This window comes from Glarea lozoyensis, assembly GCF_000409485.1.
Source record: "Glarea lozoyensis ATCC 20868 chromosome Unknown GLAREA1, whole genome shotgun sequence".
NCBI lineage: Eukaryota > Fungi > Ascomycota > Leotiomycetes > Helotiales > Helotiaceae > Glarea > Glarea lozoyensis.
This window is the reverse complement of record NW_007360983.1, coordinates 1,342,526-1,368,752: the sequence shown is the minus strand read 5'-3', so window position 1 is coordinate 1,368,752 and position 26,227 is coordinate 1,342,526. Positions and strand designations below refer to the sequence as shown.

At 45.4% G+C, this 26,227-nt stretch overlaps 11 protein-coding genes across 11 annotated transcripts; 7 read left to right on the top strand and 4 right to left on the bottom strand.

Moving 5' to 3' along the window:
• Positions 1 to 374: 374 nt before the first annotated feature.
• GLAREA_09115 (uncharacterized protein) lies at positions 375 to 998 on the bottom strand (the record flags this gene model as incomplete). The annotated part of the gene is made up of 2 exons (XM_008078076.1): positions 375 to 905; positions 957 to 998. The coding sequence occupies 2 exons, from the start codon at positions 996 to 998 to the stop codon at positions 375 to 377; spliced, it is 573 nt and encodes a 190-aa protein (XP_008076267.1).
• Positions 999 to 2,002: 1,004 nt separating this feature from the next.
• Positions 2,003 to 3,244, top strand: GLAREA_09114 (PLC-like phosphodiesterase; the record flags this gene model as incomplete). Its single annotated transcript, XM_008078075.1, has 2 exons — positions 2,003 to 2,184; positions 2,251 to 3,244. The coding sequence occupies 2 exons, from the start codon at positions 2,003 to 2,005 to the stop codon at positions 3,242 to 3,244; spliced, it is 1,176 nt and encodes a 391-aa protein (XP_008076266.1).
• Positions 3,245 to 3,909: 665 nt separating this feature from the next.
• GLAREA_09113 (uncharacterized protein) lies at positions 3,910 to 5,665 on the bottom strand (the record flags this gene model as incomplete). The annotated part of the gene is made up of 2 exons (XM_008078074.1): positions 3,910 to 4,883; positions 4,957 to 5,665. The coding sequence occupies 2 exons, from the start codon at positions 5,663 to 5,665 to the stop codon at positions 3,910 to 3,912; spliced, it is 1,683 nt and encodes a 560-aa protein (XP_008076265.1).
• A 1,372-nt stretch (positions 5,666 to 7,037) lies between these two features.
• Positions 7,038 to 9,153, top strand: GLAREA_09112 (FYVE/PHD zinc finger; the record flags this gene model as incomplete). Its single annotated transcript, XM_008078073.1, has 3 exons — positions 7,038 to 7,645; positions 7,838 to 8,131; positions 8,202 to 9,153. 3 exons carry the CDS (start codon positions 7,038 to 7,040, stop codon positions 9,151 to 9,153), a joined length of 1,854 nt encoding a protein of 617 aa, XP_008076264.1.
• A 487-nt stretch (positions 9,154 to 9,640) lies between these two features.
• On the bottom strand, positions 9,641 to 11,032 carry GLAREA_09111 (Acyl-CoA dehydrogenase NM; the record flags this gene model as incomplete). The annotated part of the gene is made up of 3 exons (XM_008078072.1): positions 9,641 to 9,676; positions 9,733 to 9,793; positions 9,846 to 11,032. 3 exons carry the CDS (start codon positions 11,030 to 11,032, stop codon positions 9,641 to 9,643), a joined length of 1,284 nt encoding a protein of 427 aa, XP_008076263.1.
• Positions 11,033 to 11,284: 252 nt separating this feature from the next.
• On the top strand, positions 11,285 to 13,098 carry GLAREA_09110 (ClpP/crotonase; the record flags this gene model as incomplete). Its single annotated transcript, XM_008078071.1, has 3 exons — positions 11,285 to 11,841; positions 11,897 to 12,932; positions 12,982 to 13,098. The coding sequence occupies 3 exons, from the start codon at positions 11,285 to 11,287 to the stop codon at positions 13,096 to 13,098; spliced, it is 1,710 nt and encodes a 569-aa protein (XP_008076262.1).
• A 921-nt stretch (positions 13,099 to 14,019) lies between these two features.
• On the top strand, positions 14,020 to 15,540 carry GLAREA_09109 (L; the record flags this gene model as incomplete). The annotated part of the gene is made up of 3 exons (XM_008078070.1): positions 14,020 to 14,116; positions 14,176 to 14,824; positions 14,877 to 15,540. 3 exons carry the CDS (start codon positions 14,020 to 14,022, stop codon positions 15,538 to 15,540), a joined length of 1,410 nt encoding a protein of 469 aa, XP_008076261.1.
• A 724-nt stretch (positions 15,541 to 16,264) lies between these two features.
• On the top strand, positions 16,265 to 16,960 carry GLAREA_09108 (uncharacterized protein; the record flags this gene model as incomplete). The annotated part of the gene is made up of 2 exons (XM_008078069.1): positions 16,265 to 16,349; positions 16,389 to 16,960. 2 exons carry the CDS (start codon positions 16,265 to 16,267, stop codon positions 16,958 to 16,960), a joined length of 657 nt encoding a protein of 218 aa, XP_008076260.1.
• A 1,056-nt stretch (positions 16,961 to 18,016) lies between these two features.
• GLAREA_09107 (C2H2 and C2HC zinc finger) lies at positions 18,017 to 18,904 on the bottom strand (the record flags this gene model as incomplete). The annotated part of the gene is made up of 3 exons (XM_008078068.1): positions 18,017 to 18,477; positions 18,545 to 18,607; positions 18,655 to 18,904. 3 exons carry the CDS (start codon positions 18,902 to 18,904, stop codon positions 18,017 to 18,019), a joined length of 774 nt encoding a protein of 257 aa, XP_008076259.1.
• A 3,424-nt stretch (positions 18,905 to 22,328) lies between these two features.
• On the top strand, positions 22,329 to 23,266 carry GLAREA_09106 (uncharacterized protein; the record flags this gene model as incomplete). Its single annotated transcript, XM_008078067.1, has 3 exons — positions 22,329 to 22,573; positions 22,626 to 22,728; positions 22,778 to 23,266. The coding sequence occupies 3 exons, from the start codon at positions 22,329 to 22,331 to the stop codon at positions 23,264 to 23,266; spliced, it is 837 nt and encodes a 278-aa protein (XP_008076258.1).
• Positions 23,267 to 24,476: 1,210 nt separating this feature from the next.
• On the top strand, positions 24,477 to 26,092 carry GLAREA_09105 (uncharacterized protein; the record flags this gene model as incomplete). Its single annotated transcript, XM_008078066.1, has 4 exons — positions 24,477 to 24,690; positions 24,741 to 25,054; positions 25,110 to 25,397; positions 25,448 to 26,092. The coding sequence occupies 4 exons, from the start codon at positions 24,477 to 24,479 to the stop codon at positions 26,090 to 26,092; spliced, it is 1,461 nt and encodes a 486-aa protein (XP_008076257.1).
• Positions 26,093 to 26,227: the final 135 nt, after the last annotated feature.

The following is a 26,227-nucleotide window of genomic DNA, read 5'->3' as shown; positions in this document are numbered from 1 at the left end:
ATGTTAGTAACTGGAGAGAAGAATGAACCAGTCTATTTTGGGGAAATCACTAGACGCTGGCAAATCCGTAAGCTAGGTAAATGTCTCATTTTGCAAATAGTTTGTAGATTAGATTTCAGTCTGATGAAAGAATCATATCGGTCCTTGTATTGGTATACTTTGTAAGACTGTTAGAATTAACAATTGGTTTTTTATTTGTCGGAATAGTGATCATTGAGCTGGCAATAAGCGCGGTTACTCCAGTATACTGTAAAACCTATAGAAGGAGAAAGTCCTAAATAATACTCTGTAATTAACATCTTAATCGTTTTCGGAAGGGGGAATAAAGAATTGCAGAATGGTGAAAGAAAATCAAGGTTATATTGCTCCAGAGTCTACTTTGCAAACTTTGGTACATCCGCCTCATTCATTATCAAAACGCCATCTTCAGTGAAGTTTTCAGGACCAGAACGCTGAACAAACCAGTAATCATAACTGAGCGATATCCCTGCGCATATTGCGGGTGCGTCCTCTAATCTCACTCTGATAGAATGCCACCCGGTAGGAAGCCAGCCCTTCAAGGTCTCCTTGTCGTCTCCATAACCGATCAAGTCTTCTTTTGGTGTCTCTACCCACCAATCAACGAGAAGTACGGACTTGTCTATGAGGCTTCGGTCGTCAATAACGACGAACGACTCCTGGTTGTAAAATTCTGGACGCCCACTAATATCCGGAACTCGGGTTTTGAAATATTCGCCAAGTTCCTTGTATGAATTTCCAAGAAAACCCGTACTGAATTCCGGAATCGGCGTAGATGTAATCAACTCGATGTCCTTTTGGTCCCGGGTCTTTACAAGACTCCAAGAGAATCCGCCACCATTACGAGGATGTAGAGTCTTTGTGTGTTCTACCAGTTCGTTCACCACCTTAAATAATTAGTATCAGGAGGTGTTAATCGTGATTAGAGAAGACTATACTTTCTCGGTTCCACTCGCTGTGCAGAATAAGACGCTTGCCATATTGAAGGCTTAAAACTTGCAAGAAACTTGGGTATTTCCAAACTCTAAACACAGGAAGATAAAGGAAGAGAGCTCGAATAGGTGGTACCTGAAGTCTTTGACTGGTGGCTCTGTAGTGATGTTCCTGTCGAGGAAGAGGGAACGGCGAATAAATGCTTAAGCGAGTCAGCTTGGCCCCACACCGCCCCCCTGAACCAACAAAGTCCTCCTTTCCAACAGAGATCGTATGGTGGACAAATAAAATCTTACAGATTTTGGCAACACAAGGTAGCCAGCGTTTCATCGCCAACATGGCTTTTGCTAAATCAACGTCACAACAACCTTGGCGAAGTGGCTCTGTCGATAACTTCATATAATTGAAGGGAAAGTGCATTCCTCCACTGATCACTTCTAGATTGGTATAGAATAACCAACATTGACAAAGCATAAGTCTTGGTACTAACAAATTTGTGCCTAAAATATCTTGCCAGCGTCAACGAAGTGGCTATGTCGATATCATTGCAACATATTTCCTGGCTAAGAAGGTATCAAATGGCTGCAGAATCATGCAGATCGCAACAACAGGTCTCTCTCGCCGCTTCTGTACTACCCAAAGATGGGTCAGACCAGTTTCAGATGTACCTATTCATCCTAGGAACCGGTGAGAAAATTCTTGGCCTATGTTGTTGGGATAGGAGGATGATTGTCGGTGAACATGTCTTCTTGATAACTTTCATCACAACATGTAAACTTTTATCACAAGACGTACAATTTGGTGGGAAGATATGAATCCGTTGTTCGTGGCTATGAGATCCAAATGGATTGCCGAAGACAACCACATCGCAATGTTTGTTAAGAGGTGTCCTGAATGTGCTTGATTTAAGTGTTGGTTTCTCAATCCTTCCCTTCTGTAATTCCTGAGATCTCCTCTTGCTGTGGAGTTGGTAGTATTCTACAAAAGATTCAGTATGCCTTTCGTTCCAATTCCATATCTACCATTGGTGTTTTAGTCCGTGGAACTGACTATGCCATTTTCATTATCTTCCAAAATTCAGACCTTTCCCAAACTTCCTAGATTTCATTCTCGTAGTTTCAATGCTATCGGAGAGGCCAGTAACCAAAAACGAGTTGTAACATTAACGCCGCGGACTAACTCACTTCTTTGTGTGCTCCGCGTTTTACTTATCTTCAGTTTGATTCTCACACTGTAAGTGATATCTTATTCTCAATCTAACACCCCCAGTAGCCCAAGTAGGTGCTAACAATCTACCAGCATCTGGATTGCCATGGTTCTTACACTTACCAGCAGACTCGCACCCAATTTGTCTTCCAGCGGAGTCGCGGACATCGTCAGAAAGTGGCAGAGCCCAGCAGACTCGGTCGCCTTGCTCAATCCATGGAACCAAGACTTCACCCGCGATACTACACCAGTGTCTTGTCACTCACACAACGATTACTGGCGCAAAGTGCCACTCTACAGCGCTATTTCAGCCGGATGCGTGAGCGTAGAAGCAGATATATGGTTTCACAAAAATGACACCGCCGCGGATCTACTGGTCGGGCATGACAAGAAATCGCTCACGGAGGAAAAGACTCTACAATCTCTTTATCTAAACCCGTTTCTACAAATACTGGAGAACATGAACAAGGCCAGCAACCTCGGAAACGATAGTGTCCCAGCTTCCCCTCGCGGCATATTCGACAAAAACCCAGAAATGACTACGCTCTTACTCCTGGACTTCAAATCCGATGGCCCAGAACTTTGGCCAATTATACAAGCACAACTCGAGCCTCTCCGTGTTAAGCGTTGGTTGACATACTGGGAAAGCAGTACTAATAAACGACAAATCCGACCCATCACTGTTGTCGCAACCGGAAATGCACACTTTGACTTGGTCACTTCAAACACCACCTACCGAGATATCTTCTTCGACGCACCATTAACCGACATAAAGAACACAAAATACACAAACCTCAACTCATATCTTGCAAGTGCTTCGCTTGGAAAAGCGATTGGAACGGTCTGGGCTGGAAACATCAACGATAAACAACGCAAAACGCTGACAACTCAAATCAATGATGCCAAGGAGAAAGGACTGATCACTAGATACTGGGACACCCCCTCGTGGCCAGTCAGCTGGAGGAATTCCGTCTGGAAGGCATTGCTGGAAGTGGGGTCAGAACTCTTGAATGTTGATGATCTGGAAGCAGCGGCAAAGTGGAATTGGGATTGGTGCGTAGTGGCCGGCTTGGTTTTGTGTGGGTGATTGCTGAGACGTGGTTTTTGGAGAGGTATTGTCTTTAGATTAGCTGCCTGTAGCGACATGACTAGAAAAGGGCATGAGAATTTAGATACTCGCGTTATTTAGAAATACGGTAGAAAAATTGCTTTGGAACAAAGGCACGTAGTAGCACATATTACAAAATGGAGAGGAAGTTTCTTGGGTAGGATCATTTAATAATCCGGGAACTAGATACTATCTGCTGAATGTACAGTCCCAAGTCGAATTGTTTATTCCCAATCAGTAAATCCTTCTGCTAACGCTGAAAGCGTCCGGCATGACTCTATCAGCCAGGACATATGCATTGAGGGGAGTGAAGGGATGATGAACAATTACGGTGAAGGGGGAAGGGAGTTTGTGTAGTGTTGTAATAGAGTTTTAATGCATCCTAATGTCCGGAATGCTTGCTCCATAATGCTTGTGATATTCTGAAATGAGGTAAGAGAAAGTGTTGTTGTGTACCAAGGATTCGGAATCCATGAGGAATCTTGCCAGGGTTGGATGAGGGTGGATTTGTCGGGAGATATTATATCACGCCGCTGAAGTCCACGCTAGGACAGCGACAGCTGCATTTTTTCATTGAAGTATTTGCATGCGAGTCGGTCGTGTTTCCGCGATCCCAGCGGACTAAAAATTGGCTCCTCAATTTTTCAAGAAACTTGAATTGCAGTGCTCGATATTCGATGCTTGCCTGGGTCGGGGTGAACGACCTGGCCGCGCCGTTCAACCGCTGTCGATGGTGAGGAGATTGGCGGATCCTCCTGGAGGTACTCTTCATCCTGACTGTCAAGGTCTTCGTTGTAACCATCCGGGTAATATTCATCACTGGGAAGGCTTCCGATATCCTGACTATCATGACTACGACTCCCTCGGCTGTCATGACTGGCTTGACTATGATTCTGTTTTTGATTTAAAGGTGGAGCTGCTGCAGTCTGGGCATGTGACTGCTGTCGATCTTGCGATAGAGGCGCCGACTTGACGCCCTTGTTTCCCTTCTTTCCCTTTCTTCCTTTCATTTTTGCCTTTTCCAGCAGCCTTCGCCTCTCCGCCTCTTGCTTCCTCAACCTTCGATCCTTGATCTCATATTGCTTGATCAGAGCTTCTGGCGGGGTGCCGAAAATTCTCTCATATTCGCAAAATTCGCAAATCCATATATCTTCTGCCGCTGGCGGATGGTGATAATTCTTGTATTCTTGATCCTTTCGACGTTCCCTTGCAGCTATGAGATACTCCTTTCCTGTTCGACGCCGTCGATTTTTCTTGACTGGGGGCGGGGGCTGTGCAAGAGAGTCTTTTGCAGCTTGTGAGGCAGCGAGTCCTTGCTTTGCTTGCGCGATTGCTTGCGGCGTGCTAAGGTTTCCAGCCATATTGGGACTCGTTTGCGTGGCCTGAGTGTTAACTTTAGTGTGGTTGGGCCCAGAGTTATGGTTGATAACGTTCGATGGAGTGGGCCCTGGATAACTAGGTACTTGGGAATCGCATGTAAAGGTGAATTGTGTAGAGGTTTTTCTCGAAGCTTGCTGGTGTAGGGAACTAATGTTTTCTTGACCATGGGCTGGGGTGATGTTGTTCTTGTCAGCATGAGCGTTTGCGATTGACCTTGAAATGATACCCTGAGTCTCGCCTTTAATAAGATGGTGATTAGCTTTGAACCAAAAAGGTGAACGTGTAAATGCCACTGTAGTCTCAGAACTGACCTTGTTTTGGGGTGCGTCCATTTCCCCAGTTTGAATCAGATAAAGCTCGGAGAGGGCTCCTGCCATTTCTAATACGACCATATCTGCCGCGGCCCGGCCCCGAAAGCCCCTGAGAAGCGGACCCGGGGCTATGGTAAGCCCCAACAGAACTACCCATCTCCTCGGGTATATCGTCAGATATACCCATACCAGCTAAGTCATTAGATAGATGTCCTCCATTCAGACTTGAATCTCCTGGTGTGGGTATTTTCCTTTTCTTTTTGTTGTTTGTATTTTCAAAGGAGTCATAGCTATCAGCTGAACTGGCCGAAGCGGGAGCTTGGGGATTAGGATTTTTGTTCTCTGGCTTTTGAACGTAGCGATATGAGCGCCCCGTCGTGGATTCGGAGTGCCTCGAGTAAATCCTACTTCTATACGCAGCATCATCCTCATCACTATCAAGTTCATCCCCACACTTTCTAGTAATGTAGCCCCGTTCCATTTCCTCCTGTCTTTCTCTCTCACTCGGGTGCTGAAACTCAGCCAGCCGATTTAGTCCCACATCGTCACGCAGGTTATACGGGTGGTAAAACAACGGAGTGGTTGATTTCGGGGTAGGAGGATATGTAATGGAATCTGCAACATCTGGAGAAAGTCGTTCTCGAAGTCTTCGCTTGGGTAATGGGCGAATCGGACGTTCTTGATATGGCGAAATTGCATCTGGAGACATGCCTCGTGGTGATTCGGGGGAGTATCCTATTAATTACACGAACAGTCAGCTACTGTTTCACACCAGTAGATTTCGACAATATATCTGGAGTATCGAAGGATTGGGAAAGTAGATGTGTTTTCGTTGTGGCGGAGCCGGGTGGTTCATGATGAAAGCTTCGTACCCATCACTGACGCCGACATGGCAATAATGCCTCCCCAAAACCAAAACAACGTCTAAGCAATAACAAGGTAATAACGACAATTGGTTCGATTCGAGGTTCGTTACAGAAGAGGATCTAAGTGGGTTTTCACAATCCCCCCTATCTTTCCCTAAGAATAATACATCAGCCAAATACGTTCCTGTTAATGCCCCTTATATTTCTTCGTAGTCCGCATTCCTAGCGGTACTGCACATGGAGTATTCGCCCTTTCCCGTCTAAAGGCCAGAATGTAGAGTCGCCGGTCATGTTTTGAGACGTACAGTATCGGATTGCTCAGCACTCCAAAATGACACCCACGTAGAGTTTAACCGAATTCGACAGTTGTGATGAGGGAAGCGAGTTGGGAAGAGGTATCCAAGATAACAGTCTTTTGGTTGCGGCAATATCAGCAAAGACTTTGATTTCGCAGTGTTGATATCGGTGGTTGCTCCAAGTGTCCTAGACTGTGTGTTAATTGATTTTAGAGGTCATGACACGGCTAAGACCCTAGTGAGCTGGCGGCCTGAGTGCAGTGGCCTCTTCTGCCTTAGGCTGCTCGTCATTACTTGCCATCAATGAGAAAAGCGGCATTGAATCGTCATGTCAATTTTAGTCGACGAATTGGGAATACCGAGCCTCGAAATACGTCCGCCTCGAGCAAGCCAAAGGAATATCCCTCTCAAATATTTTAATTGAAAGATCTTCATATTTTACTAGCTTCTGCAAAATACGATGTTCTTTCCTCAATTGTCACCAAGCCATTTTCGTTGGTTGCCGCCTTTCCTGTTCGTGAGCGTTCGCGGAGCCAGGGAGTGAGCGCTGTAAAATGCCGAGTGATTTCGGCGGGGGATCGAGCAGCTTAAGTGCTTAAACAATTTCGAGGACAGGAATCTTTCCCCCAACACGACAATGTACCGCCAACCCTATCCAGTCCTCTGCTCGACGGTCGCGGGTCATCTCGAATCGCTCTAGAATCCTAAAGTTCTCTTTTCGGACCAATTCTAGCTGTGTTTCTCGCACTGAGCAGAGTCGCTCTTGCAGCGATTGAAGCTCCTCTCGATTTCTCCTCACCTCACCTCGAGCGCAGCAGCTCAATTCGACGTCTGCATACGCGTTCCGCTACTCGAATCATCGCATCATTAGGTTACAATTATACGCAAAATCCCTTTACCACAGAAAACTAATCAAGAGATGGACACTGCTCGACGCTCCTCGAGGGCCGCTCGGTCGAGTCAACCCGCGCCATCTAACTCACATCACTCCTCCGCATCCTCCAACTCTTCTGGTCGTGCTGAGAGAGCTACTCGTTCACATCAGAAAACAGAATCTCCCCGAAAGTCTACTCCTACAGGGTCGCTATCCTCAGAACCGCTCGAGGAAGCTGTCGCGACACCCGTGGAGGACGCTATCCAGACACGACGAAAGCGCGGCCGCGCTGAAGACAAGGACAAACCTACGAAAGCGCAAGCAATAGAAATAGAGACTACGAATGGCAATGACGAAGGTGCGGAAGACGATGAGGCGGTTCGCTGCATTTGCGGCTTTGACGAATACCCCGGCCCTCCACAGCTCGGCGACGAAGACAGCAAGAACGGCATAAAAGATGGCATTGAGGAACCCATAATCTCAGTTGCAGACATTACTGAGGACGGGGCTGGATTCTTTTTACAATGCGACGTGTGTAAAGTGTGGCAGCACGGATACTGTGTTGGAATTATGAATGAGGACATGAGCCCCGAGGAATACTTTTGCGAAGAATGTCGGAAAGATTTGCATAGGATATTCGCAGCGCCGAATGGGTACGTTATTTCAACTCTGTTTGCGAAAAACTTCATCATCATCATATTTGATCCGCCCGTCAGCTCGACGCGGGAAGGTGGCGCAGATCAGGTCTCACAAGGCTCTCTGTTCCAGATCTAACGAGTGGACGACAAATTCAACTGCTTTTTGCAACACACTTTGCACAGCATCGCTAACATGATGGGACGCAGCCAGCGATATTCGCATTACCTACCACTCTACCAAAGTCTATCTCGAACAACATCGCGAGCGGCCTCCTTTTCAAAGGATGGCACAAGATCTCCTCGAGGCAGTAAAAGCGGGCGTCCCTCTTCTAGCCTCCAAAGCGCAAAACGAAGATCTACGATGAATAGCCGAGATGCTGCATATGATGAGGAAGAACAGTTACGAAGGGCAATTGAAGCGAGTAAAGGGGAGAAGAGTGGTGAAAGCACAGATGGAGGGACTATAAGGCGGGGCAAACGAGGCCGCAGCGATAGCGAGGAGTAAGCGTTCTCCCCCATATATCTTACTTTGCAAAGTACGCAATCGATGGTCAATATTGACGATAAACAGGAAGCAGGAAGGACCCAAACGGCAAAGAACACAGTCCGCATCTCCGTCACCACCTCAAGAACAGAACGACACCCCACAAGCAGACTCTGACGATGGCACAAACGGGCGAGTGCCTGGACCTAAGAAGATCAGAGGCGCGGCTGCTCGTAATCACAGGGAGAAGGAGATGAGAGAAGAGAAGGAGAAAATACGACAAGAGGCTGCAAGCAAAAGAAAGGGGCGGGCAGAACGAAGGAGGCTTGATGGTGAGCTTGTGTCGCAACACTATGATGAGACATGTACTTACAATGGGGAACTAGATTCAGATCCCTCAGAGGAGATACCGCTTGCATCGCGGATTTCCACAACTAAAGCTGTGGTAGAAACACCAATTCAGCCTCTGGACCCGCCGCAACCTTTCAATCCTGCGATCCCTGACACACCGCCAGCAGTACAACCACCAGTATCACATAAAAAGGGAGGAAGGCCTCCCAACTCGCGAAAAGGAAAGTTGGGAAAGAATCAATACACGAAAGATCGCGATCTACAAGAAGGAAGTAACCCGTCTCCTCAGAGATCGCAGTCCAGGGACGTCCCAAGAGCCGAGGAGAGTAGCAATGGGATCATGACCAAAAGTTCGCATCATGAGGGGAAGGCGTCAAAGTCGAAAATACCGGGAAGCAAGATATCAATGGCAGATGCAAGAAAGCGAGTAGGAAGTATTCTTGATTATATCTCCCGGACGCAATTGGAAATGGCAGGCGAATCGGTATCACCTATTACTACGGATTCCGCCGAGAAGACCATTCGTGGTGTTGCAGACGGGCTTCCTATGATAAAAGTCAACGGGAAAAGCGGCACCGAAGATGGGGCTGAAGAAGCCTCGAAAAAGGAATTTGAGGATCTCAGTTGCGTAGAAATGATGGACAATCTCACAAGGCAATTGGTGAAATGGCAAAAGGAGCATTCTTGAAAGGGCGACTTGTTTGAATAGAGGTTAACATATCTGGTACAATACCAATGGGGCTGGTAACTGGGACGGAGTTTGACTTGTTTCTGGTATGACGGCAAAGGGTTATAGCCACAATATCGGCGCTCGAGGGGGGTTCTATGAATAAGGATTATACCCACTACTTTATATTTTAATCATAGCTGATGATGGATGAGATGACGAGGTTTATATATTATGCCTAGATACTGTCATCCAACCTTTGCAAGGTTATTGTACAGTACGAAGATATCTAGAATATCAGTGTTTGATTAACTTACCATTGTCACTAAGCGTTTATGCGTGAGATACAGAGCGCCGAAATGCATGCATATGGAGATTGGTCACTTTCTATGTACACTGCGTCTAGATTATATTTACATCATAGTAGTATCTTAACATACGGCGAGTCACCCTCTTAGCTAAGGCTCTATGCAAATTTCTCTTTTTTATTTCGTTTCATTATGTTTTACTACTGTGCAAAACTAGCGTATTCTTTGTTGAATGCCTACGGAGAAATTAGCATACGACAACTTCGGTAGTATAAATGAGAGATATTCTTACCCTTCCTAATACCATCCTCCGAATCTCGCTTGTGCCAGCTCCTATCTCATATAATTTTGCACTTTGAATAAGTCAATATAGTTTATAAGGGAATTGAGCGGGTTTTAGCTCACTCTCGTAATAACCGTGAAGCAGGCATCTCCTCTACATATCCCATTCCTCCTAATAACTGGATACAGTCCAGGGTACACTCTGTAGCTCTTTCTGCTGCATATAGAATAGCTCCAGCACAATCTTGTGTTCTGATCTGGCCGATTTCATCAACCTTTCGAGCAGTGTCGTATGTGTATGCCCTAGATGCTTGCAGCTTGGTGTACATATCTGCCAGTTTCCCTTGAACTAGTTGGTTGTGAGCAATTGGCGCTCCGAATTGTTTTCTCTGGTGAGTAAATGGAAGTGTGACGTCTAATGCTGCCTGCATGATTCCCAATGGTCCAGCACTGAGAACAAGTCGTTCGATATCGAGTCCTTCCATCAACACCTTCACACCGCGGTTGATCTCACCCAGAACGTTTTCTTTTGGCACGAAGACACCTTCAAACACTAGTTCTCCGGTGTTACTTCCCCGCATACCCATCTTATCTAGCTTCCTCGCACAGCTGAATCCTTCAAATTGCTTTTCAACCAGGAAAGCGGTGATGCCTTTGGACCCGCCATTTGGCTCCGTCTTAGCATAAACCACAATAACATCTGCATCTGGGCCATTCGTGATCCACATCTTTGTTCCGTTCAACACGTAACCTCCGTCTACAGCCTTTGCTGTTGTTCTCATACTGACAACATCGCTTCCAGCTCCGCTCTCACTCATCGCTAAAGCCCCGACTTTAGTCCCGGCAATCAGTCCCGGTAAGAACTTTTGCTTTTGCTCAGCATTACCGTTCAGTTGAAGCTGGTTAACACAAAGTTGTGAGTGAGCTGCGTAACTTAAACCAATGGATCCTGAAGCCCTTGAGATTTCTTCCATAACTACACAATGGGCTTGGTATCCCATTGCTAAGCCACCGACGTCCTCATCAACAGTGATTCCTAAAAATCCAGCATCTCCCATCTTTTGCCACATTTCATTGGGAAAATTGTTGGTTTTGTCTGTTTTGGAAGCTACTTCCTCCGGAATCTCGCGCCGTGTAAATTCCTGTACTCGTTCACGCAGTTCGTCGAGTTCATTCTGAGAGGGAGCTTCGAATCCCTTTGGATGTTTAGATGATGCATTTCTCCTCGCCGTCATTGATATTGCCGGTGCTGCTGATCTGATATTCAAAGCCGGCCGAGCCAGGGATCTCATACATCTCATGGTCGCCATCTTGACAGAAGTTGGGTGTTTATTCTTCAAAGTGTTTGTTCTGAGCTTGTAATGATTTTATGAACCCTTAAGCCGCGGTCCATGTCAGGGGTCTGAGCCGGTGAACTAAAACCCCGCGTTTTCGGGGCATGCGGCTTAAGCCGCAACTGGCCGCTAATTCAACTTCAACTCACCAAGAGCCAAACCTCTAACATATCATTCATGTAGGAATTGATTTCGTTCGCTGCGGGAGCAGCACTTTTCATATTCAACATGTCAACAATACGGGCTGCGAGAAGAGCGCTAGGAGTTTCGAGATGTCAGACAAGGCCACGCGGTTTCCCAGCAACACTCCCTGCGAGAATATCTACCAGATTCGCTGCTACGCATACAACACCGACTCAAGCCAATGCTATCTCAATTCTTCCTACAAATGTCGATCCTTCGTCGGAAGAGTACAAGGAGAATGCAAGACAAATGGGGGAAGTCATGGCGAAATTGGAGGAGTTGACGAAGAAAATACATCAAGGAGGTCCTCCTAAAGCAAGAGAGAAACACATTGCTCGCAAAAAGATGTTACCGCGAGATCGAGTAACAGCGTTGATTGATCCTGGAACCTCTTTCTTGGAACTCTCCGCTCTTGCTGGTCATGAAGTCTATCCGGAAGCAGACGTTCCAGCGGGAGGAATCATTACTGGTGTTGGTGTTATTGAAGGGGTTACTTGCATGATTGTCGCGAACGATTCTACGGTTAAGGGCGGAACGTATTACCCCATTACAGTGAAGAAGCATCTAAGAGCTCAGGCTATTGCACAAGAGAATAATCTGCCGTAAGCACAAAGCCAATTCCTCCTCATTCTGACTATCGATTTACTGATTGGCTAGTTGTGTTTACTTAGTCGATTCCGGCGGTGCTAATCTTCCAAATCAGGCGGATGTCTTTCCAGATCGCGAGCATTTTGGCAGAATATTTTTCAACCAAGCCAGAATGAGCTCAATGGGTATCCCCCAGATATCTGTAGTAATGGGGCCTTGTACTGCTGGAGGAGCCTATGTTCCAGCCATGTCCGACGAAAGCATTATTGTTGATGGTCAAGGACATATCTTTCTGGCTGGACCACCCTTAGTCAAAGCTGCTACTGGCGAAGTAGTGAGCGCGGAAGATCTTGGAGGTGGAAAGATGCATACATCTGTCTCAGGTGTGGCAGATTATCTAGCGGTCGATGATGCTCACGCAATCGTTCTTGCTCGGAGGTCAATTAGCAATCTCAACTGGCCCAAAAAGGAGTTTCCTTCGCCCGCAACCTACGAGGAACCACTACACGACCCCGAGGAATTGGTTGGTATTGCCAACGTAAACCACCGAAAACCGTTACCTATACATGAAGTCATTTCGCGCATTGTGGATGGGAGTGTTTTCTCAGAATTTAAACGCGATTATGGAAGCTCTCTCGTGACTGGGTTTGCGCATATATATGGTCACAAAGTCGGTATAATTGCCAATAATGGCATTCTATTCAGCACCTCTTCGCTGAAGGGCGCGCATTTCATCGAACTCTGCTGCCAGCGCCAGATACCTTTAATTTTCCTTCAGAATATCAGTGGATTTATGGTCGGCACAGATGCCGAACGTGAGGGTATAGCAAAGAACGGGGCTAAGCTTGTGACAGCTGTCGCATGTGCCAATGTCCCAAAGTTTACTGTTGTTGTGGGTGCAAGTAACGGCGCTGGAAACTATGGAATGTGTGGAAGAGCGTACAGTCCAAGATTTTTATGGATGTGGCCGAACGCAAAGATTGGTGTTATGGGAGCCGAGCAACTCACAGCTGTGATGGAGACAGTGGGAAAAGCAGTTGACCCTGAACTGAAGGCTAGAATCGAAAGGGAGAGTGAAGCTGTTTTTTCATCAGCTAGATTATGGGTAAGTACGACCAGCGTTCGTAAAGAGCTATATTGACTAATAACCTTAGGATGACGGTGTTATACCTCCTAGTCATACACGAAGAGTACTTGGTTTAAGTTTGATGGCTGCATTGGGCGGTAAGAACGAACCGGAAGCGACAAAATTCGGCGTATTTAGAATGTAGAAAAGCAATCATAGCTTGTACATACGAGGAATAGTCCAAATTATCCCATTTTGCAATTGAACTTTCTGAGTGTCTCAAGATGGTATAGATTCTGTCTCAAGGCAAGAGTGCATTCCAAATCTTTTAGTATGTGTATCGCTTCATTTTGTCCTTTTCAGCAGCAGAACAACGATTTGGCTTAACTTTGTTTTGGAAATAGATAGCAGACACAGTTGCGACGACAGTTCGCAAGACCAACGTCATGAGCGCGTCTCACCAATAGCATTTGTATATCCATCTCGGCCGATGCTCCTGCCGAGTGAGAAATTTACGAAATCCTACATCCGAACCTTTCACGATGAAGCTGCCGAGACACAAGATCTTCAATGACAGGTATCGCTTAAACGCTGCGCCTTCCCAAAAGGCTATATCGGATCTTTCCACGTTGAACCAAAGCTAAGCGCAAGCAAAATTTATTCCTAGATCGCGCTTAATTCTTACATGGTGTTGTTGATTCGTTCAAGAGTCGCATCCGCGATCGATGGTCGTTTGAGCCCGTGCCGCAATACAGTAATCTGTCTACCCAACACCAATCAATTCTAAATCTCCAGTTGTTTTCAACAGAGTGCATCAAGGAAATATATGTTTCCGAATGTACGACATGGCTATCCCATGTGTAGATTGTCCACGGATGGTTTTACAGAGAGTATATTCTTCGATAATCTTTCCGTGGCAGAAACTTATTCTAGCAGCTTACAGCATTCAACATCAGGCAAATTGGGCTGGTTATGTCTGACAGCTCACTCTTAAGTGGTGACAGGAATGAAGTTGCACAAACAGGGCATTGATACATAGTTTTCTCTGTGAACACCCCTTCATTGTCGTTATTTTCGTTTCTTGGTGTGTGTTCGAATCTCGCATGTTATTTCGACCCTCCCTGATATGTTCGCTTTCTTTTTGACGTCGCCATCACTCTGGTCGGCTCTGCTCTCACTATCATTATTTGCCGGCAGACTCTATGGTCAAGCAGTCTCCAGCAGTAAGTCTTATTTTTCATTGCGAGAGTTTCTCTGGTCATTTTCCTTACTATTATCTTAGATTGTGGTCAAACACTTATTACTAGAACAATTAGCAGTCAAGCAGATGCTACTGCCGTAGCAGCATGTTCTACTTTTAGTGGAAGTCTTGTCATTGCGACCACTTTGCCAGCTTCGGATGCTGTCATCAATTTCGGGGCTCTCAAAGAGATCAAAGGCTCGCTATCGGCTCAAAGAGTCGTGAGCCTCGAAACTCTCAATGCAAGCCAGCTTCTACGGATTGGTGGCGATTTCAGCATGGTTTCGCTACCTAATTTGAACACTCTAGCCTTCCGACAATTACTACAAACCGAGTACTTCACACTCGTTGACATACCCTTCGTGCCACGAATAGACTTCAGCGCGGATACGTTAAGTGGTTCTGGCTTAACTGCGAGTACCGTAATCATCATGGACACTGGGCTCACTACATTGGCGTCTCTCAATTTGAGAACCGTTGACGCAGTACACATACGGAACAACTCTTATCTGTCATCTATCGCTCTGCCACTACAAGTAGTGAGGCAGAAAGTCAACATCAACCACATTGGTGCACTTGACTTACGTCTGCTGAGAACTACCGAGAACATGACACTCGATGGTCTTACGACCTTCGATCTGAGGAGCCTGGAGAATGTCACAGACCTCTGGGTGAGAGGATCTGTGTCAGAGTAAGCACCCGATCCAAGAATAAGAAGGGCAGCTAGCTAACACTCAGCACAGACTGATACTGCCCAGCTTAACCAATATGACAAATTTCAATATAGAATCTGTGCGGTCTGATTTCAACTGCTCAGTTTTCGACACCGGCCATAAAGTTGGCTTGATCACCGGAAATTATAGCTGCAGTGGGACGCATCAGGTACTCGCACCCTTTGTGCCGTCTCCCGCTCCCAGGACCAATATTACCTCTTCTCCCTCGCCATCAAAAACAAATCATTCGAGCACGGGAAGCCTTCCAACAACAACCGCATCCACACCAACTGCGCTATCCGAAAAGATGAAAGGGGGCTCTGCAGCGAATACCAGAACCATCGCCATTTCTGTAAGCGTTAGTATTGTTGGAAGTCTAGCTACTGTCTCAGCTCTGACATATCTGCTACGGAAAAGATCGAAAAGAGATATATCTGTGCCGGAAGTTCTGCCCGAGAGCAAAGCGCGTTCAGAAACAAGTGATGCATTTGGAAAACCAGAATTGGATAATGAAACCACTTATCGCAGGGAACTGGATGCCGGCGAAATTCGGCCTGAGCTCTCAGATAGTGACGTGATACAGGAACTGAATGGAGAGCCTGGTGTCGTTGAGATGGGAAACTATGATCCCAAAGAAACTTATGAGTTATCAGCAGAGCGGTTAGAATGGCAGGAAAAGGGAAATTGGATATGAACATCTATCATATGTCTTCAGATCTCGTGTGAAACCCTTAGTGATTAAGATACGAAAACAGTTGTTCTCTGAGTGTAATTGCTTGCTTGGTATACATATTCGACATTTGCTCCAGTTGATGACATCAAAGCAGGCGCTTTCCGATGAACGAAAGAGATTTGTAAACTAAATGTGACAGTTATGTATTTCTTCAGATTACTTCATCAGCAAGTCTAATAAGACCATGTTTTGAGTGAGACAGTGAGACTAACTATGTGATATTATTAATGGAATACGATTTATTCACTAAGTGTCAATCTTGATTTCCAAACAAGAGTTCGTTTCTTCCGATTTCGAAAATGATAGCCTACACTTTGCTGACATAACATGAAGATTCTTTAGCTAATCTGATCATTGCTAGTCAGACATGTCCCAATTTAATATGATGATTGTCAACTTATATCTGCCTGTAGTGGATACGAGAATGTAGTATTCGGTTCCAGTCTCCCCGCAACACGAAACAGACCTCCCAATCCCCCCTGAAACCGCGATCTCTAAGCGAGGTCCAAGCTTCAACGCGTCCCCCTAAGCACCTATAAATGTACCTTCAGTTCTAAGAAACTCTGAGAATCTAATCATTCACGTGAGAAAAATCTCAATCTCTTTCTGTACAGGTCATCACCTTATTTCATCAAATTACCCTTCAATCATTTCTCAAAGTTGGCAGTAATCGCCAGTACAAAACATGGCCAAATCAGTCATTCTCCAGAGCTGGCTCACCAAACCTACCAAAGAGACACCGTATACCGCACCTGCCGCAAGACAAACGCGTAAACGTAAAGATTCACCATTGAGTCCGAATTAGGAAGTGGAGACGTCTGAACCGGCACCGAAGAAGAGGGCACCCACGAAGACTGCATCAAAACCGACAAGAAAGTCAAGCAAATTGACATCGGCCAACGACGCAAAGAAAATATACAAATCAGCCGTCGAAACCATCAAAAAGAAGTCCACGGCTCTAGATAAGAGAGTCAAAGCGGCAGGACCCAACTCAAGAGCAGTCACCTCTGACACTTACGCGCAAGCAATGGAGAAATTCATCAAAGATGTTCGGAAACTGATGGATATGGGTGAAGAAGGCGTCATTATGGCATTCAACCTGTTGCTGGAAATGGGACAGCATTCACGTGGAGATTTCCACATGAGCATGAAGATGTGTGGGTTTGGTGAAAGTGGAGACTCATATCAGATGATGGATGAGTGTATGCTGGAGGTTATTGAAAAAAGGAAAGAGTTTGGTCTTGGTAGCCTTGATAAAGAAAGTTTCAAGATCTCCAAGGTGTGGGAGGAGAAATATGCTATGGATTATGTGGGGGAGTTTAAGACTGGGAGGCCTAATAAGCAGCAGAGAGGGCAGTTGGAGCGGCATAGGGCGGAGTAGAATAGAGATAGGTGCTTGGAGTTGAGGGAGAGAAGAGAAAAAGGGAATGATTGGATTGGCAATGCTGTAAGTGAGATTGAGGATGATCGGAAAGAGCTTGAGGATATGGGCTTGGAGGGATACTTTGAAAAGAGTCTTGTGAGATTGAAGGAGTTGAAAAAGGGTTTTGGTGACAATGCAAGTGCATGAGACGTAAAATGTATGCTTTGAAAATAGATTGGTTGCCTCGGGGCTGGTACAGAATGCGAGATAATTATAATTAGCTTTTACTATTGAATAAGTAGATCAAGTAGATAAAATAGAAACTTAAGAAAATCAAGAACTAAGCATCGAACGGCGAAGTGTTTAATTTTATTCGTAGTCAAGAAATCAGCACACACCCCTTCGATCTTGCTTCTTCTCTCTTCTTTCTGTGTTAGATTAGAAACAGTCAAGTCAATCTTTCGTGAACCACAATGCCTGTAATCTTTTGCGTACCAGGTACAGTGTTCTTGGAGCTCGATCCCTCAGTGTTCTTGGTTTAAATCAAAAAGTAATCTAATAAGGGAGCAATAGTACAGTAAGTTATACCGCTCGAGTAGTTCCCTCTGGTTTCTTACAGTAATAGGTATAGAGACATGTTTAAGGGGGGTCCTCGAATACCTCTCACGAGACAAATTAGTAATACTCTTGATGGTACGTAGAGAGTCTTATTAAAAATCCTTTTGTGCTCGCGACTTCTGGCCGATAAGAAACTGGCAAGTAAAAGAAAATGGATCCAGTGACACAGATCTCTAAAAGTTAGTACACAAGAGGGAATATATCAATACAATCATCTCCATCGATCAATTAATGTTACCCCGAACACCTGCACAACATGAGCCAGATAGCCTTGTGAAGAGTTCCTGGATATTTGTATGTGGATAATGTAAGACAAAATATGATTTTCTGGATGACAAATATTTGAAGCAAACTAATTCACGCCAAAATAGTAGTAGGAAGACAGCAGAATGTCAAATTACAATCTAGCCGCCCAAGAGCCTGCCTCCGAAGACCTTAACGCCATTGATAATCCCTTCATATGCCAGCGTAGTCGTCATCATCCATCTCCTGAATACGGTTCGCAGAGATATCTTCCATCTGCGCGTCAACGCCCACGGGGCCATAGTAGGCACCAACAGGCAATAATTGATCATTGAGATCTGTCAAAGCTCCATTAGGGGTAGTCCACCCCATAGGTTGCATTTGATAGCCATCAGAGAGGCTTAGCTGTCCCATTTGAAGAGCAGGATTGTACGAACTCGCCCAGTTGCCTGGCCCAAAGTCCGCAACAGCCTGCCCAGGCGTATTGACATATCCAAAAGCAGTTTGTTCCATCGCGCGAGTTTCGAGAATGTTCGAAGTAGCGTGTCCGATTGGAATGCTTGGATCGAGGGGTAGAGAGTTTTGGCCCAAGGGTGCGTAACCCAAACGTATTGAAGAAGATTCGGGATCATATAAGGTTACGTCGGTTGTTGGCGATGGTGTAACCGGTGAAGCTATTGACGTTGGTTAGAACTGCATGTCATCTCCGCTGTCGTACGACGCAATGTTGAAGTCACTTACCTTGCGAAGAAGAGCTTGCCAAAGACAAAGCTTCATCCATTGCGGGAACAATATCAACCATGACTGGATAATCCATAAGCCTCAAGCACTTCCACTGTTGTATTACCTACCGACAGTTCCTAGTTCTGTACCATGTTGGGCTTTGACGTGCAATCGCAGGTTCGGCAGCCTCCTGATAGCTCGATAGCAATAAGGGCACTTTTTCGGAAGATGATGAATCTCGTTTTCGTGTCTCTTCATTCCATTGCGACTTGCGAATATCTTCGTGCAGATCTGGCAACTGTGCTTTGTCTTGCTATCCTTTTTGCGGTACACGCGTTCGATATGACCCTCCATGCTTGACTTTGGTCGAGGTGGCATTGGAGTTGGCAAAGCCTACTCTTGTAGATGAATAGAAGCAGTACCTACCTGTACAAACGGTACATGATCTCGATGCTTGCCCAAAGGTGGCGTAATGATATGGCGTAATGACATGCATGTTGGAGTCTCCTCTTGTTTGCTCTCTGTTGGTGAGTATTACGACTCGCGCGGCCTACCTCAAGGATCTATCATCTTCCCTACACAATTGCTTTCAATATGAGGGCGACTTGAGTATGCTGCTGCAAGCATTGTTTGCTACACCATAGCGAAGAGGAGGGATTCGAAAGTGTTTGCGCTTCGCTCTTAGCGATGGTCCTAGGATAATGACCATTTACTGCGACAATCGTATGTGCCTTCCTCTCTGTGGAAAGTAACTTGACAGCCATAAACGCGTCGCGGCCATCGCGGTATCCTTGGTGGGAGTGATTCGCGGATTCGGTTTTGCAAGACCTGGTAATCGTACTTGAATCGAGTTCTATCAACCAACCGGGAGCCCCACTTGGGAAAAGGATTCCAAATTGGATTACGCCTGCATGTTGATGCTCGTGTCTGCAGAAAACGTTGTCCCAATTTTCCGGTCTGCGATGCTGTGTTCTCCTCTGTTCCAAGGCGGGAGCTAAACCGAGTCTCGACTCTCGAGCATTTACTAATATGACCCCACTATGCGGTAAACCAATTGCGGCAAGCACAAAATGAAAGAGTAACACGCTTTATCATATCAAATACACAGTTGGCTCATGTTCTCGTCTCCATCAAGACAGTTTTTGAGTGTCAATATGGAGCAAAAAGTAGCTTCAATTCACGCAACCATTGGCCTAGCCATTAACCGGTAAGACCGCTTGTGTCGGCTATCTACCAGCTTTCTTTCATCAAGCAGCCATGAAGGTGGTCAACCACCCTATCATCGGCTATGCGAAGGATTCCTTCCGCATATATAGGTATACGTGGGTAACCAATCATTCAAACCAAGCATCCCATTCATCACTTTAGTTGAACACCATGATGTGATGGAGCGAACCAACACATGCACCGCGGTCCACTTGGACAAAGCTTTCCACGCCTTTTACACCTCTTCTCAACTGAAGCGGATGTGCGAAATTTAGGACAGCTCTTGATTTGTAGCACCTCCAGCAACTGGGCCCTAGAGCAAATTTCTACAGAAAGACGAATGCAATGAAAGTGATATCTTTCTGATTACTGATCTGCTTTAACCAAACCATCAAGCAAGCCAAGACTAACATCTGCTTCCATGGTATGATTGATATGCAGCCATAAATGCAGAGTAATGTATATGAGCTCGACTCTCGGCACTCGAAGTGCTTTCGAGCTGCAAAGAAAAAGAAATAACCGCGTTTAGCAAAACTATCTTCAGCAATGACATTGGTCAGCTTCTGATTGAAAATCTGGAGAGAAAAAAATCAGAAAACGACCTAGGGCCCACACTCTCACTAGGTGTATATGCTTTCGCTCAGCTCAAACCAACCAATTCATATCAACTCAACTATGAATTTGCAGTTATCATAACGAGGAGCACATCGATCTCAAAGGAATGGTCTCACTTGGATAATATACCTATCCTCTCTCCTTTCTATACGGTTATGATGTCTCAGAAGTTTGGCTCTAGTTATACCCACATACTAGTCCCAACCGGAATTCCACAAAACTGGAGTGCAAGACGTTTTGTATTGCAACAGTCCGTGTACAGTAGTATTACGAGTCGATTTGGTCTTCAATACGACATCATTTTCGACATGACGGGCGTGTTTGACAAGTTTGCTGAAGAAAGTGACAGTAAAAATGGAGCGACAAGTGGGCAACCGAGATCAAGGCCGGATTTGAGAACATCAATTGCAAACGTATGACAGGCGCATGTGAACTCAATTCGACCGCGAATAGAAGAAAATCCGAACTTTCTTGATTAGGAAGTTTCGTTCAAGATCAAATCGACTCTGCGTCAGTTCTGAAGTTACACCGACTTCACACCCATCCCATGAAGCTTGTAACGTGATCCTTTCTTGAAAATTCGAAGTCAAGGACTTGAGAGCACGATCCCCTGTTTTCTACACTGTCTCGGCCATCCCACTCACTCTCAGCCCTATGGTAGCATCATTCGACGATGTTTCTAATATTGTATCCACTGCGGATACGGGACGGAACGCAGATGTTTTGGATTCTTGGCACCACGATGGCGATCATATTGAAATTTGGGAAACATCTCGGACCCCCACGCTATTGATTTTTGACAGATTTTGGGTCTTGTTAGATGAGAAGAGTGTTCTAGATGTACGCGATGATGAAACCTGGGTTTTATCGCCTCCACTGTGTTTTTCACACTCGAGAGTCTGTGAAGTGATTACAAGAAACATCTATTGAAGCTCGTTGACTTCTACACACCGATACTGACACAAATTTAACTTGCAAGCGACTGTCATCCCGCTCTGATCTGTCAACAGGATGGCGGTATAAAGGAAATTTTATAAATCAGTATTTTGGTCCCTTACGAAACGATAGTTCGCCGAGACTTTCTCGCTTAATTGAAAAGGGGGAGACGGGAATAATCTTTTAGCCACGCAACTTTCGACTGAGGAATACCGGGTCGATGTATATTAATATCCGTATTGAGAGAACCCTCAGTATTTTAGAGATGGTAGGATGTATTCAATCCTGGAGAAAAGGATGAAAAAAACTGCGATGTACCTCAACAACCGTCCCCGGGCAATCTCATCTTACTTCTATACAACTTTATTGAAGATTATGTTGGTTTTCAGACGAAAAGAACAAATCGGAAGTTATTTAGCTTAGCAGGATAAATTAAAGTATATCAACTTGATACGGTCTACGCATATTAACGTTCTGTGTGTTTTGTTGCAGCTCAACATGCACCCAAGCTTTTACAGCATTGCCACAAACCGGAGATTCTTTGGTAACACGAGGACTTTATTTTTTCTTTTACTTCCTCAAAAGGCTGGATGACCTAGTAACAGATTTAGTAGGGTTGTACAGAAAAAGCATCGTTCTTTGTGTCACAGTGGTATTCGCTTGAATATGTTGATGGTTCCCGAGGTCGAGAATGAAGATTTGGACAAGAACGAGTCAAACAGCTGCTCATCAACGTAATCGACTGTCATCTGTCATGCGACTTTTATCTCTCAACTTTCGGAATGTTTTCAGATGTGTGAATCATTGATACTTTCCATTATTATTGTTTGGTCGTAATTATGAAACTTCGAGGTCTCGAAGTAGCGATGTCAGCCACAAAATGTCACACCAGCCACATGACCTTCGGCGCTAAGGCGGCAAGTCACCTCAATAACATCAGCGTCATAGCCTCTTTCCTGTGGTTCTTGAGCTTTCTTTAACCTACCAACGCCTCCTGTCTGCAACCCTCAAAGACATCTATCGACTTCATACAAACGCTATCGAAATGTCCTCAACAACGAAATACCAACCTGCGCCGCAGCGGGATTCCTTGGACACCGCGATGTATTCCCAAGCCCCGCCATCGTACGCCGATGAGGCTACCGCATCCAGCGACCAAGCTGCGCTCCTTGGTGGTGGACCAAGAAGCAGCGAAGATAATGTTCCTGATGACTTCAAATTCGGTGGAAGCGTGGCGGAGGCCACGATCGACATCCGTATGGCCTTCGTTAGAAAGGTTTATGCGATTCTGTATGTGCAAACGCTTCAAAGGGATTGAATGATATGCTAATACGTGACACAGGACGGTCCAGCTTGTTGCGACAGCTGCCCTGAGTGCAATCTCATTCTGGAGCGACTCGTACAGAAACTGGATTCAAACCAACCAGTGGATGATGTGGGGTTCGGTATGTATACGCCACAGTGGTTCTGTTCTTCATACTAATCATTTCTTAGCTATTTGGTGCTATCGGTTTTATGCTGCTCACCTACTGGAAACGCAAGTCCTATCCTACGAACCTACTTTTCCTAGCAGGATTTACTGGCCTCGAAGCATACTCCATCTCCGTTATTACATCGTTCTACGAATCTAAGATTGTACTCCAAGCCGTAGTCCTCACAGCTGGAATTTTCATCGCTCTCACACTATTCGCATGCCAAACGAAGTACGATTTTACCTCATGGATGCCATACTTGTTCGGAGGATTGTGGGCTTTGATTCTATTTGGCTTCATGGCTGCCTTCTTCCCACACAACAGCACAGTCGAGCTTGCATATTCTGGAATCGCGGCTTTGATATTCTCTGCATACATCTTGGTTGACACCCAACTGATTATGCGACACTATCATGTTGAAGAAGAAATTGCCGCTGCGATCAGTCTTTACCTGGACATCATCAATCTCTTCCTTGCTATTCTGAGAATCCTCAACCAACAAAACAACTAAGCTAGCGACAAGAGAATTGAAGGTCTGAGGCACGAGAATGTAAGAGGTTGAAGGAAATACAGGCTCATCCTTAATTCGTATTTGGTTATTCTTTGGGCGTTTAGCTAGGGTTCGGGAAGGAATGCATTGGGATTTTTGGGATGAGGCGCCAGTTGAATTCGGTCTTTTGCGTAGCGGAGCAAGTGTTTAGTATTCGTGAGTATGAGGAACAGGCAAAAAATTCACATGAGATTGTTATCCTAGACAAAGTTATGATGCAGTATTTACTTGACATAAGCCTGGCATCTTCTATTGATAGATAATGATTATACTATTTAGTTCGCTCTAATGGCTGTTAGCATCCGAGCTGGGATCAAGCATTGTGTTATGGCCATGGTGTGACACTTCGGAATAACTGAATTCATCTGAAGAGTGGTACTACGCCATATCTTCAACGTTCAAAGCTTAATAATAAATCCAAGACACAGCATGAAACAACGACGGGAACCTTGAGAAGTTGAGGCTGCCCGGAACGCAAACAAGTTTTCGTACTCACTGCTATGCTAGTTGTCTGTCATACCATGCTAATATATGAACGGGTTGAAATTTGAAATGAATGGAACTTGCACGTCTGTAACACACTGTAAGAATACAATTTGCATATACAGCAACTCAGGAATCGGGAAACATTTTTTGACCAGTAGAGTCCCGGCATCCAAAGAACAGAGACCACGGCGCCAAGCAGGGGCAGCACCACAAGTGCCGCCGGCAAATGGCAGTAAATTTATCGTGTAAAAAAGATAGGAGATGGTTAATAGCAGACAGAGCTGTAGGAAAACACAATTCTAGCAATTGAGGTTCAAACTGAGTGACACTACCTGACATGAATAATCATCCATGATTTTAACCACGGATAACATTAATTTCTGAATAACTGTGAACTTTAAACATCGATAGGGGTGCAAGTATTGGTCCATTTTGAGCGAAACGCAGGGTCCCAACTCCTTGTCACCGCCTTCGCCTTTGCTTTGAGAAACCTACAGCTCGCAACCCATCCAACCCAACAATAACCATACAAATCACATTCGTTTTTTAAGTTTCGATTCGCGAGTCTTCTCAATCCCTAGAATTCATGCCGAGCCCATCTTAGATTGATTTGCGACCATTGAGCCACAGGGAGCGCCTCCACAAGTTCCCCCCGATAGATTCTACTCGGGGACGCCCATACACAATGAACAACGACTCATCAACGGAGTCGAAGGTTGAAGTCGCGCAAGAATGGTCGCACCATAATGGCAATACCATTGCCCCTCTCGAGAAAACCCTCAATCATAATCCTCCTGCAGGACTTCAGACGCCCCCGATGTTCTTGCATAAAAAAACAAAGCGAAAAGACGATGGACCGCTCGAGATATTCTGTGGGTGGATTGTTGAGCATCAAATTGGTATGTGAGACGCAGAAACCCTCTGAGACATTCGCTAATTTAAATACCAGGACTATCTGTCAATCTTTTAATGCTTCTCTCTTTAACACATATGTGCTTCCCTCGAGCCCGAAGGCATACCCGCAAATTCTTCGATCTCTCCTACTACAACCCCCAATCTGGCGAATACTGTGCAGGATGGAATGATGCTTGGATGGTGTTCTTTTGGATTGTTGTGTTTACGGGACTTCGCGCCGCCGTTATGGATTATATCTTAACCCCAATTGCAAAGCGTGGCGGGGTGGCTACCGAGAAGGATAGAACAAGATTTGCTGAGCAGGCTTGGCTATTGATATTCTACTGTGTTATGTGGCCGATAGGAATGGTGAGTTGTGTTCTGAACCCTTTGATGATGAGGACATACATGCTGACAGGTACAGTACATCCTAGTCACGTCTGACTATTGGCTCAATTTGAAAAACCTGTGGACGAATTGGCCCAACAGGGAGATGGGTAGACTTTCAAAATGGTACATTCTCGTGCAGTATGCCTTTTGGTTACAGCAGTTTATGGTCATTTTTATCGAAAAGAGGCGCAAAGATCATTGGCAAATGTTCACCCATCACATGGTTACCACGGCTTTGATTTTCACCAGTTATGGCTATCACCAAACCAAAGTTGCGAATCTGATTCTTTGCATGATGGATGTAGTCGACCTTTTTCTCCCAGTAAGTCAGCTGCTCAACTTAGATTTCTAAAACTTATAAATTTGTTCTAGTTAGCCAAGTGCCTGAAATATCTGGGGTACACCACGGTTTGCGACGTTGTCTTTGGACTGTTTATGGCAACATGGGTAGGAGCTCGTCACATTGCTTATCTCACCATTTGCTATTCAGTCTGGGCAGACATTCCAGCTACGGTTGATTACGGATGCTACAAAGGCAAGAAAGGATCGATTGTCGGACCCTTTCCCGCTCCAGATAGATTTGGACATCTTTTGCAGCCTTTCCGCGACCCTGAAGGAGTAGTCTGCTTCAACCATGATATCAAGTGGGGTTTCCTCAGCGCTTTATTGTTCTTACAAGGAATCACGATCATGTGGTTTTCCATGATTTGTCGGGTGGCGTATAAAGTGCTTCAGGGTGCTCCCGCCGACGACGTACGAAGTGACGACGATGATGATGAATTAGAAGAAGACACAGAGGTGGACCCGAAAGATCCATCTCCATATCAACGAGTTGTTGGAGAAATTGAGCAACCTTACGAGGAAGAGGTCGGAGTTGAATCGATCAATCTCAAAGGCAGAGCGTCAAACACTCCAAGATACAAGAAGAGCACAAGCGCTACAGGAGTCAGTTTACCAGGTCATAGTGATCGGAAAGAGTTACTTGGGAGAATCGGATGTGATCATAAGGGTGACTGATGTATATCGATTGCTGGTTGGTTGGAATCGTTGCGCATATCTTTACTCATCGATGCGTCGGAGATGAAGATATCAGAAGCACAGAGGATTACGAAGTAGATAGACGGGATAGAATCCCTATACATGAGTGCTTTC